We start from the raw sequence: 16,592 nt of genomic DNA on the forward strand, positions 1-16,592 counted from the left end.
CTTACAATGAAATGAAAGGACTATAATAGTTCAACCCAGGTTTTAATCATTATTTATTCTGAATCTTCTTTTTTGTGAATTTAGTTGTATATCATTGTGCATTTAGTGTTGTTATCATTATGAATTTGGCAGACAGCTGAATCCGGATTCAGCTTCTGGTAAATTCATGATACGCTACATTATTTTTGAATTAGAGAACAGGGGATCAAATAAATAGAGGGCATCATTATCAATTTTTTAACAGAGATCAGATGATAACAGCATAATAAGTAATCAAAAGAGGGCGGTATACAGGATTAGCTAACTGTGCATCACAGTAGGTTCTACAATGATGAAATAATTGCTTTCCCATACTCAGCTTGCCAATTGCTCCCCCACCCCTTTGCACATGTTAAGTAACTGTTAATGATGAAAGTGTACCAAAACACTTTCACCCGTCAAATTGTTTGCTCCACCCCCATTTGTCTTGCCAAAAATTCTTGGGGCCCCCAATTCTCCCCCCCCCCCCCACCTGCCCGAGCTCATTATTGTTGCACAACTCCCCACATGTGATACCTTTCAGAAAATACCCTGGGTGCAGCTGTACCAGTAAATATATTAAAAATTGGGAAAATTAGTGGCCACTTTTTGGGCAAAAGAAATTTTAGGCATTTTTTCCCTGTTAATATGGCTCTCCTGAAATTGACTTTCACCCATTGACACCCACTGGTTTCAACCAAAGGTAGTGTAAAGGTCAAGGAAGTCTACACACCATCAATATGCATACTTTGATAAAGTACTTTTGTACAAAATTATAGACCACTTGACATGTGACGTCATTGCCCGGAAGTATGCGCCCCGGGTATGCGCACGAATTATGGCAATTTCCATTGTTCTTTGCCCTGTAGTGTTTGTGTGCATCATAGTTTGCTCAGGGCACGTGCATTTTAAATCGCCAACTACATTTCATATAGTACAAGAAAGCCATTGAAGAGTGTAGCGGTTCATTCAAGCATATCGATAGACCAGTCCCTCACCTTAATGTCCATAAAACATTTTTGAACATCACCATATCGTTCAATCTACTTTATATCAATATGCATGCACTGAATGCATAACTGTTGCTTTCTTTAACTGATGATATATAGTACAGCTGACAGGATGTAAGATTGGGTGTGGAGTTGGTGGGTGCGGTGCCTGCACTGTCATGGTGTCAACGGTGGATCAGTCAACCAGGAATATCAGGTTGGTACATCTAACCTATCACCCTATAATCAATCAGATACAGAAAATAGAAACATCCCCAGCATTACATTTGGTGCAAAAAATGCCCCTTGTTATTGCAAAATCACAGCAAATTTTCACAGCAGACGAACACATCTTCCATCATGCTTTGCGAAAATTCTTTCAGTTGCATTGTAGCCACGATGGCGAACAGACCTCAGCACGGCTACAATGACCAACGCTGTAGGTCTATACGGTACATGGTACCAATTATGTCCCCGTCCTTCCCTGCGACCATCATCACCCATAGTCGGCGCTGAGTTTTGGTGATCACAGATTCAAAATTTTATGAATTGAATAGACTGTAATATGAATTATCTGTGTTGATTTCAGCATAGACATTTAGTTGTTTTTGATGTGTTAATAGGGCAAGGATGTTGAAATAAATGAGGGGCAATTTTGATACGGTGACCTGCTTTATATTATATAATTCATGTAGTTAATGTGTGTGGGTACGTACGTGTACACCGGCAGTGATATCGACTTTAGATAAACAAGATACACACGATTTGTAATGAAACATGTTGGTGCAATTCTTCCTCTGTATTGTGTTTCACAGATGACAAATTTCAAAGAAAATCCCAGTAAATTGATTGAGATTTACTGGATTGGCTGTTTCCATTATTTCACATTGATATTACTGTGATATGCTGTGATACATGTATATATATTCCGTATGGAATATTCCAGCCAAACTTCCACAGCCAGCTGTCCAGCGTCAATGCTATAATAACATATTTAATTGCACATCCCATGTGCTTCGTAATTCCATCTCTTCTACTGCTGGCTTGATTCCGCTCACACCGCACAAACCACAGTGAGCAGATCAAACTGACTGCGGAAGAGACAGACATTGGAAAAACCCGTTATAATATTTAGCTGGTATCCGTGGACTTGTTTTTTGGTCTAATGCTTTAATATGGTGCTCTCTTACATTGAAAAGCGTTATGGTACCCAGTTTAATATGAGGATCAATAATGTGAAGAAAAAACTAAGTGAGCACGTTACAGTACGGCATCGCAGCCTCTAAAATATGGGCAACTCGTGTAGGTCTTCAATGGCAGGTTCCATGCGGGATCTACGCACATAGGCTGCATGGGAAGGTACGCTTTTCTGCTGTTGCAAATTTTTGGATCCTTAAGATTTGTATTTTATATTTTTCCCAATATAATGAATATTTTTTAGTGTATATCCCTCTTTAAAACACGCAAAGTTCCTTAATACACCCTGTAAAGAAAATGTGAAATTCAAAATGGACTTACCATGCCTACCATCATTCAAAACCAAGATCATTTCTAACCAACTGACCAGGACCAAATATACCGGTACTCCTTTTTAGGATTGAAATATTTCGCATTTGAAAAAGTACTTTTCGGATTTCACAAAGAATGCAAAAATCAATAGTTTTCGTCACCTTTTTGTGTGTTTTTCTCGAGAATGTGTATCCGACAGTTTGGAGGGTGATGGGACATAGCGACTATACCATTTTCCACCCTGATGTGGCAGTGACGTCAGTGTGCATTTCATTGGGCGCAGGTATTAATCGCTAGTATTCACTCAAAGCGCTGGTATGCACATGCACACGTTTAAAGTTGTTGTGTAGATGCACCTGCAAAATAGCTGCCTCAATGCTTTGACGTCGCTGCCACATCAGGATGAAAAATGGTAGCTTTATAACTCATGGGTAGGGCTGTGTTGAGGAACTTCATGCCCCGGCTTCATGCAGAGGTGTGTGCAGGGGGAGCATGTCCAGTTTGTCCACCAGAAGTCTGAAATTACACAGTGATATCAGCGAACTCAATGACTTAAAAATCAATATTAGGTGATGATAAAAACCCTTTTATATGGGCGGTGGGTGGACCTTTCAAGTAGTGTCAGCCATTATTGTTTTTTTTCTTTCTTTTTTCTGGATGCTAAATGACCTTAAAATATCACCAAAATCTGAAAAAGATTTGCAAACATATTTTCAAAAAATGTTCAGCCAACATTAATCAATGTTTGCCCCAAACGGCTGATATTGCAAGATTTTAGCAAAATTAAAAAAATTCTCCAAAATGCAAAATTCTGGGTCGGTTTGTCCCGTAGAGCAATGTCTTTTTCTGTTGATTTAGCGACATATGAGACTCATCTCTTTTGTCACATATGTTTTGTTTAACATCAATTATACATTTTTGTTGTTCATCCATCAGTCACATCGCTGTCAATGCATGTCTGTATCCACTCTGTGCCATCCATGGCAAAGCTGTCACAACCATAGAAGGGATTGGTAGCACCAAGACCAAACTACATGCAATTCAGGTATGATCTGTAACCTAACTGATATCCCAGTAGAGACAGGTGGTTTGGTCTTTATTTTGGTTTGGATTGAGCCTGATAATCCCATGCAGTACCATTTTATACCTCTCCACTGCAATATAATGCTTTACATTTCATAATCTTTCTTTGTTTACTATGCTTATGTTACATTATTGTTTTAAAGAAGTAAAATGTTATCCAAATGGTTGCATTTCAAGCTAATAAAATAAAAGCTCCCATTGCATGGGCACCCCATTCCCTTTTTAAAGGAATTTTTATTATTGTTGTTATCCCAGGGCTTTCTAGAAGAACAGGATTATTTGTATTATCCCCTGAATTATAGAAGCTTACTATAAAGATGTTTAGAAAAATGGGCTATTCCAGTTAAAATCCATAAACCCCTATGAAAGACATGACCTTAATCTCCCACACAGGGGGGGGGTGGGGGGGGCAGTGTAGGAACCACCCATACAGGTACCCCAATTTGAAATTCACACTCCCTGTGTGGAAAATTAAGGTCATGTCTTCCATAGGGGGTGTACTAGAATAGTCCAAAATCAAGTTGCTGCATAATTTTATTTTCATCTACTTTATTCCCATTACAACACTCAAATACAGGAACGACTAGCCAAGGCCCATGGTTCCCAGTGTGGATTTTGTAGCCCGGGTATGATAATGTCAATGTACACATTACTAAGAAACCAACCGAAACCAACCAGTGATGAGGTGCTGCATGCAATGGAGGGAAATCTGTGCAGGTGTACTGGGTATAGACCAATTCTAGATGCATTCAAGTCTTTCACTGAGGTAACTGGACAAAGGACAGCTATCAAATCTTCAGTAGAAAAGGGCCACCTACTATAAATCTGTAAAGTGTGCTGAGGCTTGTGGATCAACCGCTAGGCATTGTGCCTGTGCGTAGCGCACTGTAAATGACTTTTTTTTAAAACAACTCTGTAGCAAGAACCACCACTTCTTATGTAGATATGGGGCAATCTATTTGCAGTGGCGTAGCATGAGTCATCCTATGGGGGGAACCGACCATGATTGGGGGACACTGGGCCTGATTGGGTGCACAAACAGTTTTTCGGCAACTTCCATGTGGGATTTTCTCAATGGTCAAATTGATTGGGAGGGGGAATATGCCCGCTGGCTATGCTACTGGCTGTTAATTGACCAAAATAGCACATAATACTAAGGCTGAGTTTGCATGATATTACACAGAAAACCAGGGAATCATGATACCAAGAGCACTGAAGTATATACCGTAAAGATTCGCCTAATGTCGCACATGGGCTCTGTTGCCTTGGGTAGATTTCACATACAAATAGAGATTGAGCTTCCTCCCAACAAGAAAGATCTGTGCCCTTATCTCTGCTGATGGGATTTTCATGGCACCATCAATGGCGCCCATGTGCGCCATTAGGTGAATCTTTACGGTATTAGCAATGTTAATGTTATTAGTATTGTTAAACAATCTTATTCAATGTTATTGTCATATTCCTTGGTTCAGAAAATCTTTCTTTCCAGCTCACAAAAATTGTATGTCATATTTTCAGTAAATAATGTCTTGTATTGATTTTATAATTAATTCATTTATCTGTTCTAGGGAGGCTGCTGCAATGGAAGTACTGGAGAGAAATGCTGCAGAGATGGTAACAGTGACATGGTAAGAGCTTGGACAGAATTTTGAAAACATACAAAATAATAGTAATTATCATGGTGCCACTGCCTTAAGAACTGGGGTATGAACATTTGGACAGTATTTTTTGTGAGACATTAGAGCACATCAGACATATCGAATTGAATTCTGAATATGAAGAGTGTCCTTCTGATATCAAATAATTTTGACTTTTTGAAGTTCGTGATATGATACACATTTTATGGCAAATGACTAAAAATTTATATTTTTGATATATTTAACAGTCCTCAAAGTAAACTTTATAAATCTAATGATGTACTTAAAGTATATGTATAGCTGGGATGAAAAGCAGTCGATCAATTGAATATTGTAACCTTTCATATTGAAGATATGGATTTTTTCCACAAAAGCAACGAAAAAAATTATGTCTTTTTGGAAAAAAAATATGTATCTTCAATATAAACCTCCTCCTCCTCACTTTTCCAAGAAGGTGGGGATGTGAAATGAATTTTCAATTTTATGTGTCCTAACCATGGAGCTTTATATAAGTGCCTAACTGTTGTGCCATGTTGCTACATTGATCATATTTAGTTCTTCTCAGTGTGCTGAGCTCTATGATACTACTACATTCACTGAATATGACCCCTCACAAGATATCATATTTTGTTCTTCTCAGAGTGCTGAGCTCTATGATACTACTACATTCACTGAATATGACCCTCACAAGATATCATATTTTGTTCTTTACAGAGTGCTGAGCTCTATGATACTACTACATTCACTGAATATGACCCTTCACAAGATATCATATTTCCACCAGAATTGCTGGTAAGTTGTGATAAGGGTCATGATCTGACAGGGTACAACTGTAAATATCATCGCTCATAATTACAGTAAAAAACGTTTGACAAAGGGGGTTTAATTTTTCTTGTGTCCCTCTCTTGATGTGAAAAAATCCTGTTTAAAAGAAATGACAGTTAAACAGACTGGGTTTAACTGTTATGACTGTTGTTTCTTTTGAACAGAATTTTTCTTCAGCAATCTATTTAAAACCACAACTGATGCCCGTGGCGCTTATTTTGAAAATTGACAAAAATGAAATAGATTTTGGTCAATATTATGTATTGGAAAACATGTTAGTGCCACATGTATTGATTTGAACACATTACAGGAGCTCAAAAAGCATCTTGCGAATGGTAGTGAGCTTTGGCAAAAATTGCACTGATCATTCCATTGCGAGCATGTAGAAGAATTCAAATATAACTGATGGCTGCTTCGACCAACAAAACAATCCAAATGTGATACACGTAGAAGTGTCTGCAGGAGAAGTGGAACACACTTTATTATTTGAATACAAAGGCAGCTAGCTCTGTTGATGGTCTATTGGGCTATTCCAGTTGAAATCCATACACCCCCTATGGAAGACATGACCTTAATCTTCCACACAGGGGGTGTAGATATCAAGTGGAGACCTTATTCAGATAACCCTATTTGAAATCTACACTCCCTGTGTGGAAGATTAAGGTTACGTCTTCCATAGGGGGTGTATGGGTTTCAGCTGGAATAGATAAATGAATGAAGTGAAATGATATCTTTTTTTTTCAGACAAATGATGGTACTTGCAAGCAATCCACACAATTTATTGGTGACCAACTTACATGGATTAATGCCAGTAGTGTTAAAGATATCCTGAGTTTGAAGGCAAATAACCCAAAGGCAAAGATCATTGCGGGGAACACAGCTTCAGGTATATATATAGATACCTTGAATAATATGACATCGCAAAGGTTTGGCATAGGCACATTAATATGTTATGAATTACAAAGTAGACTTTTTCCATACAAAATAATCCTTCAATTCAAATGTCAAAATTAATGTCCATGTTGTTTCCCTGTGTTTTAATTATGAGTTTTGGCCCAATTACATGTTAAAATTAATCCAAATGGGATACTTAAACAATGCGTAAGTTAGATGAGTTGGTGGTAATAAAAAAGAGTGCTATAATAATATGGTAGCCACATAATTTGTCATCTGCTTCATATACTGTATCTCAAAAGTCTGCCTTGGGTGATTTGTTATTATTGTAGTCATCTAATTCTAATTGTGATGAGGTACACTGTAAAATTAACTTTATATATTAATTTTGAGGTATTGTCACAATATTATAATCTCATCTTTTTCAGAAAAGAAAGAAGCATACTGAAATGTAAAATAACAATATGAAATACAACCAGAGAAGACATCTTACACTTCCCACAATGCATTTCTTCCATTTCTTTTTTTCTGTAAGGTACTGATTTGCTCTCTAGTGCAACATGGGTTGACAATAGTGACAAAAAAGTACCTGAATAACTAAGCCTATCCAGATCTTGCAAAAGATGTTTATTTCTTAACTATGGAGTCCTGTTTAGCCAGTTTATTCAATATGAAAACAAAGGGAACCTGTACAAAGTAATGGGAGTGTCATTTGCTGTAACGAGGTGATGCATCATGTTGCAAAGGATTCTGGGAAGGGTAAGATATCTTCTCTGAAATACAACAATGATAATAAAAATCACACAAGGCAGCCTTTTGAGATACAACAGTATGTGAAGCAGACGACAAATTATTGTATGTATTTTTTTATATCACTAGGTGCTTTACAAGATCATTCGGGAGTCGTCATCTACACTAGTCATGTTTCGGAACTCAACAGCATCGAGCGTACAGATACTGGGCTAAAGGTTGGAGCTAGTGTCACAATATCATCACTACAGAATGCCATCATAGAGCATTGCAAAACTTTGTCAAGTAAGTTTTAATTTCATTTCATTCTTAAGTGTGTACAGTTGAATGTTCATTCTAGTTGGTGTGCATTTGCTAAGTCTATATTAATTCATTTCAGAAATTAAAATGTTAATGCAGAATTTGCAGTTTTATTTGCTTTATTTTATCTATGTTTAATGATGAGTTTTCTAGTGATATAGGCATAACGAGCATGATTCAATTATGTGCAGGAGCTTTGTATAAACAATTAAGTTATTAAAATAACTTAATGGAAGTAATTTTCCCTAAAACTGTTAGAAACTTTTTAAAACTGTTTGAAAACTCTTTTTCTTGTTAACAAACAGGTGATCAAGCAGTGTCTCTCGGAGTATTTCAGCAGGCCCTGCAGCAATATGCCGCCTGCCAAATACGAAATGTTGCTGTAAGTATGGACATGTTCATTGTAAAATCCATAATGTAGGATATAATTGCCATCCCTTGAATTGACATGGCCACCCAAACTTTGGTTCACGTCAAGTTTGGTATAGTGATGTAGGTGCGTATTTAGTTGATCCCAGTATCGAATCGCAAACGTAAAGTTACATTCCCTCTAAAATCCCCCATTCCCCATAATGATTGCTCCCTTAGAAAAAGCTAGAGGTAATAATTAGGGGGAAGATAGTTGCATTAAATTCTTATTTATACAGTTTTTCTACTTTTTCCTTCATTTGTATACTTTGTCACAGACCATAGGTGGACACTTAGTAGCAGCATCATCAGACTATGATCTTGTTCCTCTACTTATGGCTGTTGGTGCAAAAGTCTCCATTGTCGACACTGATGGTAGATTGATGATTTGATTTATTTATTTTTTTCCATCCAACCAATCGGTCAATCAATATATCAATACATCACATCTTAATTCTTATTGCATCACCTAGACTGATCAATCAATTAATCAATACATCATCCGATCACGGCATGTTGGCTCATTCTCTAACATCATGTCACACCAACCCACCCAACCACCCATCAACCACCCACTCACAAACCCACCTATTTCTCATTTGCAAATTTTCCCTTAGACAAATTAAAAAATTTCCCCCCCCCCCCAAAAAAAACAGACCTTTTGTGAATTTTTCCTGCAAGGGCTAATTTTCAATGTTTTTTACAGAAAAAAGTTTTATTTTGAAAATCCATTTTGGGAGGGTACATCGCACCCCACACCCCTGGCTACGATTTTGCTCGCAAATAGACGATTTATGTACTATTATATGACCTTTTTACTCTAGGTAATGTACATGATAGTAATTTGAATGGAAACTCCTACTTATCTGATGACGGATTGGTCAAGCCTAACGAAATACTACAGTACATTGAAATACCATTTAACAATGCGGTAAGTTCTGTTTTGTTGTGATACAGTTTGACTATGATCTATGACACTGGAAATCACCCTGACATCTTCGAGTAGGCCTAGTATTGACAAAGGATTTGGGTGTGTTAATCCAGTTGAAATCCATGCACCTCCTATGGAAGACATGACCTTAATCTCCTGCACAGGGTGTGTGATTTTCAAATAGTTTATGGGGTATTTTAAGACAGAAACATCACCATTATGCAAATTAGGGTCAGGGGTTAGTGTCAGGGTTAGGTTTAGAGGTAGTTTGTCTTAAATGCCACTTTTTATGGGTGCCTCCATTTGACTCCATAATACAACCATCAGTTTTAAGCAGAGTTCATATCTCCTACTTTTGGAAAGAATTCTCCCTTCTCTGTCTTTAGATTTTCATTTGAAACAGTCCACACCCTGTGGAAATAATTATTTGTCATGGAATTTTGGAAATTTGTGTACAGACAATGGTTATCCTGTATTTAGGCAAAAAATGCTGATTGAATTGAAGTGCTAGAGAAGTTATGATGTAAACCTTATTGATTAAGGTTTGATTTGATTAAGGGCCTGCTTGTCACTGAAGCAGTATTACCCTCAATAAAGAAAGAATAAATAAATAAATAAATAAATTATTTAATTTCATTTTCAGAATGAACATGTACAATTCTACAAGATGTCACATAGACGATACTACAGTGACAATGCCGTTGTTAATGCTGCTTTCTGTGTGACTTTTGAACCGGACAGTGATATCGTCAGAGACGGACGTTTGGTTTATGGCGGACTGCGTAAACTGCCAGTATTTGCAGATGAGACAATGAAGAAACTTTGTGGAAGGTAAGCACTTAACCCTCTCCACTTGGGTGTCGACTAGAGACGACAAAAGTTCCAAATTTTCTTTAAAAATTGAAAATATTTTCAAAATAGTACATTTTCATGACCAAATTTGGAATCAGCATGAAAAATTCATTAAATTGAATACAAACAAGCCTAGTATTGGTTCAGTGGTTCTAAAGATAGCTCTTGGTATTTTGTATTTTGAGAAAATAGTTCAAAACTTGGGCTTTTAATGTTGAAGCCTATATAATTTGGTTCACCTCAAGTTCGGTAGTGACGTATATGTGCTCATTTCGCTGGCCACAGTATCGAATGACGAGCGTAAAGTTAAATGCACACAGTGTACTAGCATGCGTATAAGGACAGTTTGTCGGCACGCTTGCGGCACAACCACAAAAAAGCATTGACGTCACAACCTAACTTGAATCGAACAAATGTGTAGATGTAGCATGCAAAGCACTAAGGACAACCACGGGATGAACTTTTTCCTCACATATTTTGTGCAACATAATTATCGTTGAATAGGACCCAGGTATAAACCTTTCACCCCTAAAAAATCAGTAATATCATCCTCTGTTGACTGAATAAAACAATGCAAAGCTTAATTGATCGTTATTCATACTCGGCAACGGCAGCCAAAAGTGTTTCATTTGTTAGATAAGGATGATTTATAGTAAGTAATAAGCTAATAAGCTACATTTATTACTAAGGGGACAAAAAAAACCCTCTACAGGCCCGACTGAACCAGATTTTCTGTGTTTTTTAAATTTGCTCTGTGCATAAAATCAACCGGTTTTGGGCAAAAAGTAGATTTAAAAATCAATACATTTTGGCCCCAAAATGGCTGATTTTATATGATTTTAGCAAAAACTAAATTCTCCCTGGCCAGAATACAAAATCTGGGTTGGTTGGGCTTGTAAAAACAGGGGTTTTTTTTACCTTATGTATCTTTTTTTTTTTTTCACACAAATATTTTATAACAAGACACATCAAAGTTTGATACATATTGCATATAGTTTGGTTGTTATAATTTTGTCTTATGTAACATTTAGGTCATGGAATACTGAATTGCTGGAATCAACCTGCAACGCCTTGAAAGAGGAACTCCAACCTGCTTTAAATGCCACAGGAAAGGATAGTGAGTACTGTAGTGATCTGGTGGCTGGAAGCTTCTTCAAGTTTTTCTTTCATGTCCTTCAGAGTCTTCAAGAAAAGCAGGTAAAGAGGGGGAACTTGAATTAGCATCAATTTACTGAAAACCTAGAGAGTGTGTGCTGAACCCCTCCAAAGCCACAGGGATCTCACTTCTGTACACAGATCAAAGAATTTTCAGGTTGGAACTGATTATAAGTTCACCATACAGGTCTCCTGCACTGCAAAAACTCCGGTGTTGAATATGCAACACCGAGCTGGTGTTGAAGCTTCTGGTGTTAATTTACGGTGTTAGATTGTTAGATTAACACCACATGGTGTCAATACAAAATCTTAAATGTGCACTGCATGGACTTTTTTTTTAGATCTAAGTGATCTATTAGTTTGGTGGAAACCAACAGAAGCAACAGAAACAATTCATGCTCATTACAATGATTAAAGATGATAATTTCAACACCCGTACCAGTGTCACTTCTACACCTACGAGTGTTGACCTCTCAGAACACCGCCGCAGTGTTAAATATGTTCCATCAACACCCAGTGGTGTTAAATTTACACCACAGTGGTGTTGAATATAGGAAATTCAAGCAAAAGGATCAAATCAACACCCAGCGGTGTTGAATATGAAATTAACACCGGAAAAAGGATCAAATTAACACCAGGATACAGTGTCAAAATAACACTTCATAGTGTCAAAGTAACACTTAGCAGTGTTTCATTAACACCGAAACACCCCCTGTGTTACTTTTAACACTGATGTTTTTGCAGTGTGCTAGTGTCATTCAATGTGTTTATACTGAACGCCTAGCATTTCCCAAGGTGAAACAAACCAATCAATCAGTAACAACTAGAGCCACAGTATGTGGCCTCGTGAACATGCTCTCTAAATGTACACCAAGTGGAAATAATGGAAAAAAGAGTGAGAGAATGAAATTGAAGACCATCCCTTTTTGAGTGGAAAAATTTCACTCTAAAAGGATTGAAAATAGTAGTCTGTATGCTCTCAAAATAGTGAATATTACCTGAAGAAAATGTACTTTCTTTCATTTTAGAGTGTTTTCCACTCAAAAATGGGTTGTCCTTCGTTCAACTCCTTGAAAGAGTGGAAATTCACTCTTTTACATTTAGAATGTGTAGTGCGCTAGTGTGCCTCACAAACATATCGAGGACGTAGCGTGAGGAGTTAGCATGAGTGACTGCTCTCCTAATTCTCTGGATAGTATACTAGCTATCGACAGAACCTGATGGTATAGCTAAAATAACTAGTAGTTTTATTTTGTAGGGTCGTGCATGGTGTGTGTATACCAAATAAAGAGTGCTTTATGATGTGCTTTTTTTTGCAGATCTTTAACATATCACAGCAGTGTTCAAAATAAACCAAGGCCTTGTTTCAAAATCCTCCAATATCCTGCTGCTCTTGTGTCACCAAAACAGACTCAGTGAATGCTGATTTCAACATCAATCTGTGGCATTACCCGTTGTTGATTTGCACTTCTGATCAGGGTAATATTGTAATGTTACAGCTGGAATTCAGGCTCTTGGAAATTGATGAGGCCTGTAGATTTCATTCAAACCCGAAGGGCCTTTGAAGATTTTGGCTTTTGTTTTCCGTCTTATTATGTGTTAATAAATGAATGTTTATTATTTACATCTAATATTTAACAGGTGACCTGTTCCACTCCTTCGCTGACAACTCCAGAGTTTACGTCCATACCCAGAAAGGTTCCACATGGATCAACCCTTTATCAGGTGAGAAAAACAAAATAATGCAAATATAAACTCATGAGTTATAAGGGCCGAATAGAATCCAAATATTCCACATAGAATATTCATTCTGTTTGTGATCAAAAACATATTTACCATATCATAATATTTTATGTTCAGCCTGTACCAAAAGATCAGCCTGATATTGACCCAATTGGACGCCCTATTGTACATCGCTCTGCATTGCAACAGGCATCTGGTGAAGCTGTATTTGTTGATGACTTGCCCCCTGTACAAGGTATGTGAGCAAATGTCATGAAATCTAACCATTATTGGGAAAGCCAGTGATATTAACCCTCTCCACACAGGTGTTGACTGCAGACGACAAGTTTCAAATTTTCTTTTAAAATTCAAAATTTTCATGACCATATTTGGAATCAGCATGAAAAATATCTCAAAACTTGTAATTTTTAGGTTGAAGTCTGGCCAGCACACAGAGCATTATGAATCATGGGAGGAGGTGCCAGTGGTGACCATGGTGACAGTGCTATGATTTTTTTTTTTTGGGGGGAGCGGTTGGGAAAGGGGTTTGGAAAAATTAACAGGAGCCAAAAATACAAAAATGTGCCAAAAATTCTGCAAAAAATCTTGAAATTTGCCTGAAATTGGGGAATTTTGGTCTCATATTTCTTATTTTTACTGTGGGTTAAGCTCAAGAATGGTAAGATTAATGTCACAGTATACTATTTCTGTCAAATTGAGTCCAGAAGTGAGAGTGGATGGATGTGGTACCGTAGGGCCTACCCATGTTGGTCAGTAGTTGCGCCAGGAATTTTTCGGAGGAATTAGGGGGAGGATAGAACAAAACTACTGCCAACAATCAGAAAATGTGATTAAAATTTGGCAAAAAATCTGAAAATGTGCCCGAAATTTGGTAATTTTTGGTTTAAAAGTGCCAATTTTGCCGATTTTTTTCTTTGAGGGGCAAAGCTCAATATTGATATGTTTAAAGCACAGCCCTGGTTTTCAGTTTTTCTGGTCTGAAAAAAAGTCTCTATTTCATTGAACCATTTTACTCTAATTTTTGACAGGTGAACTGTACATAGCATTTGTTCTTCCACCACGAGGACGGGCAAGAGTTCTGTAAGTTATCAGTTGAATGATCTTACTACCAATGGTTTTTGTGTAGGCCTATACCAGTCTATAATATCGAATTGATTAATTCGAATTAAACAATTCATCGAGTGGCCATGGGCAGCGCCATTAGACATGATTACCAAGTGACATGTGATGGACCATACACACACAAAAGAATAGGCACTTTTTTGATAATTTTCATCAAGGTTACTTAAAACTTACCTAGCTAATTTATTATACATCAGGGGTCTCTGCCTTTTTAATATGTTATGAAAAACTCAATTTAACAAATATCTACCAACGGAAATAAAAATCCATCGACGGATAGTCTTGTTATGCTCTCACAAACTTAGAAAAAAATCTGAAAAATCCAAAATTTTGGTCTAAAAAATGCCCAAGATTACTGCTGTCCCATTCAAAAGTACAGGAAGACCACCTACAGCATTGAGGTCAACTTTCTAGACTTCCTGTCTACTGGCAGTAATGGCTACTACCCAGTGCTAACATCAATGAATTGTTTAATTCGAATTAATCAATTCGATATTATAGACTGTATACATAGGCATGTTAAAATCTTGTGGGATATATTTCACAAGTGAGGCCAATATATAGTGTATATGCAAAAGAGTGTAGCTTTCCCTTCAGCAAACAGTGTATTTTTAATCAGACAATTATTTATTTTATGTGAAAATGCAACCAAATTTGACTCGCCAGGGCACAAGTGCAGAGTGGTTAAAAAATTCAAAATCCACTTTTCATGCAATTTTACCTTAGGGAGTGTTCATAGATACTTTGGTTTGGGGTTGGAAAATATAACGGATCAAGAATATTTTTTTGTCTTTAAAAAGGGGGATAAAAAATCTGCTCTAGTAGTAAATTACAATTTTCTTTGCTTTTACCTCAGTTGTTCAGCTCAAAATTAAAAGTAAAGGGGACATATCTGACAATAAAGGCTAACATTTTATGGAAAGGAAATACTATCACTAATCTATTTTTATTGAAATGTTACAATATGGCTTTACCCTCCTGGACACTACTGGTCATCTAACAGCATTTCTGATTGGTTAATAACTTGGAATGCTCATTTCAATTGCCATTATGCCTAGGCTTTAAACTATTTATGGTCAAACTTGCATAGCAGATGATCTTATTAATACCCTCCTTGATTGGTTCAAAATTGGACACAACACTCATTTTGGCCAATCGGCAGGTACTTCTCAAGGGGTTAAGAAATTTATCATAGCCACAGGTTGTTATTTTCGCGGGCTCACATTGATCCGTAAAATTCGCAAAAATGAAACCACTGGGAAAATTTCAGTCACTTACTGCATTCATTTTGTAGGTCTACCAGTCTGGAAGCAGCCAAAGAGGTAGAAGGATTTGTGACATACGTTAGTGCTGAGGATGTTACTGGTGTTAATGAGTCGAGTGTTGATGATAATGAAATCTTGGTTACCAAGGAGGTATGAGTATATCATGAATTGAGCGTGACTTATCTCTAGTCCGAAGGGTCACAAGTCCGAAGGGTCACAAGTCCGAAGGGTCACTAGTCCGAAGGTTCTCTAGTCCGAAAGGTCGCTAGTCCGAAAACCACATTAAGTTTGCTAATCCGAAGGTTCTCTAGTCCATAGCGAGCCTTATTTTTTATTCAGACAAGAGAATCTTATTTATTATTTGGACTAGCGAACCCTCGGACTAGAGAACCTGATATTCGGACTAGCGAAACTTTTTCAGAATTCGGACTAGCGAATGGTAAATTACGTGTTCGGAGTAGCGAACCTTCAGACCAAGGAACCTTCGGACTAGAGAGTTGTCACCGAATTGAGGTGGTGATGGATAATTGTGGTAGAGGAGGTGGATGCCCGGGGGGGGGGGCACTCCCATATATTGACATACCTCATGTGCCCATGAAATGACCCCCTTATTTTTGGCAAATCCTACACCCAATGACCCTGTTTTTTTTCAGTAGCCTACACTGAATGACCCCCTTTTTTGAACAATTTGTCCTCAAAATTGAAATTTTGGCGCACTTCGTTGTTAATGGTGTGAAATTTTGGGCGCTCCCATACAAAATCACCCCATTTTTGACATTGCCAACACTGAATGACCCCTTTTTTCTACACTGATAGACCCCTAGTTTTGTATGCTGGTGGGCACAAGTATGTCACTTTCATATTCGAGTGCCCCCCAACCCCCCGGGTGCATGTAATGCTGTTAATGTTGGTGGTGGTGTTGGCATTGGTATTATAATGGATGATGATGATGACCATGATGGAGGATAAGTTGAATATGTTAATGTTGTTGTTGCTGTTGATGTAGATGATGATGGAGGTGCATGGGATGGTGTTGTTTGTTTTTGGTGTTGATGTGGATGAAATCGCTGGAGGAAGTGGATGTGATGTTGTTGTTGATCATGATGATGAT

The 16,592-nt window shown here is 37.5% G+C and overlaps 1 protein-coding gene across 1 annotated transcript in view; it reads left to right on the top strand.

The window, feature by feature from the left end:
• Positions 1-16,592, top strand: part of LOC140149659 (xanthine dehydrogenase/oxidase-like) — a 54,653-nt gene that overhangs the window by 32,640 nt on the left and 5,421 nt on the right. The window contains exons 4-19 of the mRNA XM_072171738.1: positions 1,128-1,224; positions 3,453-3,561; positions 4,177-4,365; positions 5,168-5,227; positions 5,951-6,028; positions 6,806-6,947; positions 7,835-7,990; positions 8,311-8,387; positions 8,692-8,788; positions 9,238-9,344; positions 9,988-10,175; positions 11,228-11,393; positions 12,993-13,076; positions 13,212-13,329; positions 14,123-14,174; positions 15,511-15,631. Coding sequence (XP_072027839.1) covers positions 1,128-1,224; positions 3,453-3,561; positions 4,177-4,365; positions 5,168-5,227; positions 5,951-6,028; positions 6,806-6,947; positions 7,835-7,990; positions 8,311-8,387; positions 8,692-8,788; positions 9,238-9,344; positions 9,988-10,175; positions 11,228-11,393; positions 12,993-13,076; positions 13,212-13,329; positions 14,123-14,174; positions 15,511-15,631 — 1,841 coding nt within the window. The remainder of the gene's footprint in view (positions 1-1,127; positions 1,225-3,452; positions 3,562-4,176; positions 4,366-5,167; positions 5,228-5,950; positions 6,029-6,805; positions 6,948-7,834; positions 7,991-8,310; positions 8,388-8,691; positions 8,789-9,237; positions 9,345-9,987; positions 10,176-11,227; positions 11,394-12,992; positions 13,077-13,211; positions 13,330-14,122; positions 14,175-15,510; positions 15,632-16,592) is intronic.

Source organism: Amphiura filiformis, chromosome 4 (genome assembly GCF_039555335.1).
Source record: "Amphiura filiformis chromosome 4, Afil_fr2py, whole genome shotgun sequence".
Lineage (NCBI taxonomy): Eukaryota > Metazoa > Echinodermata > Ophiuroidea > Amphilepidida > Amphiuridae > Amphiura > Amphiura filiformis.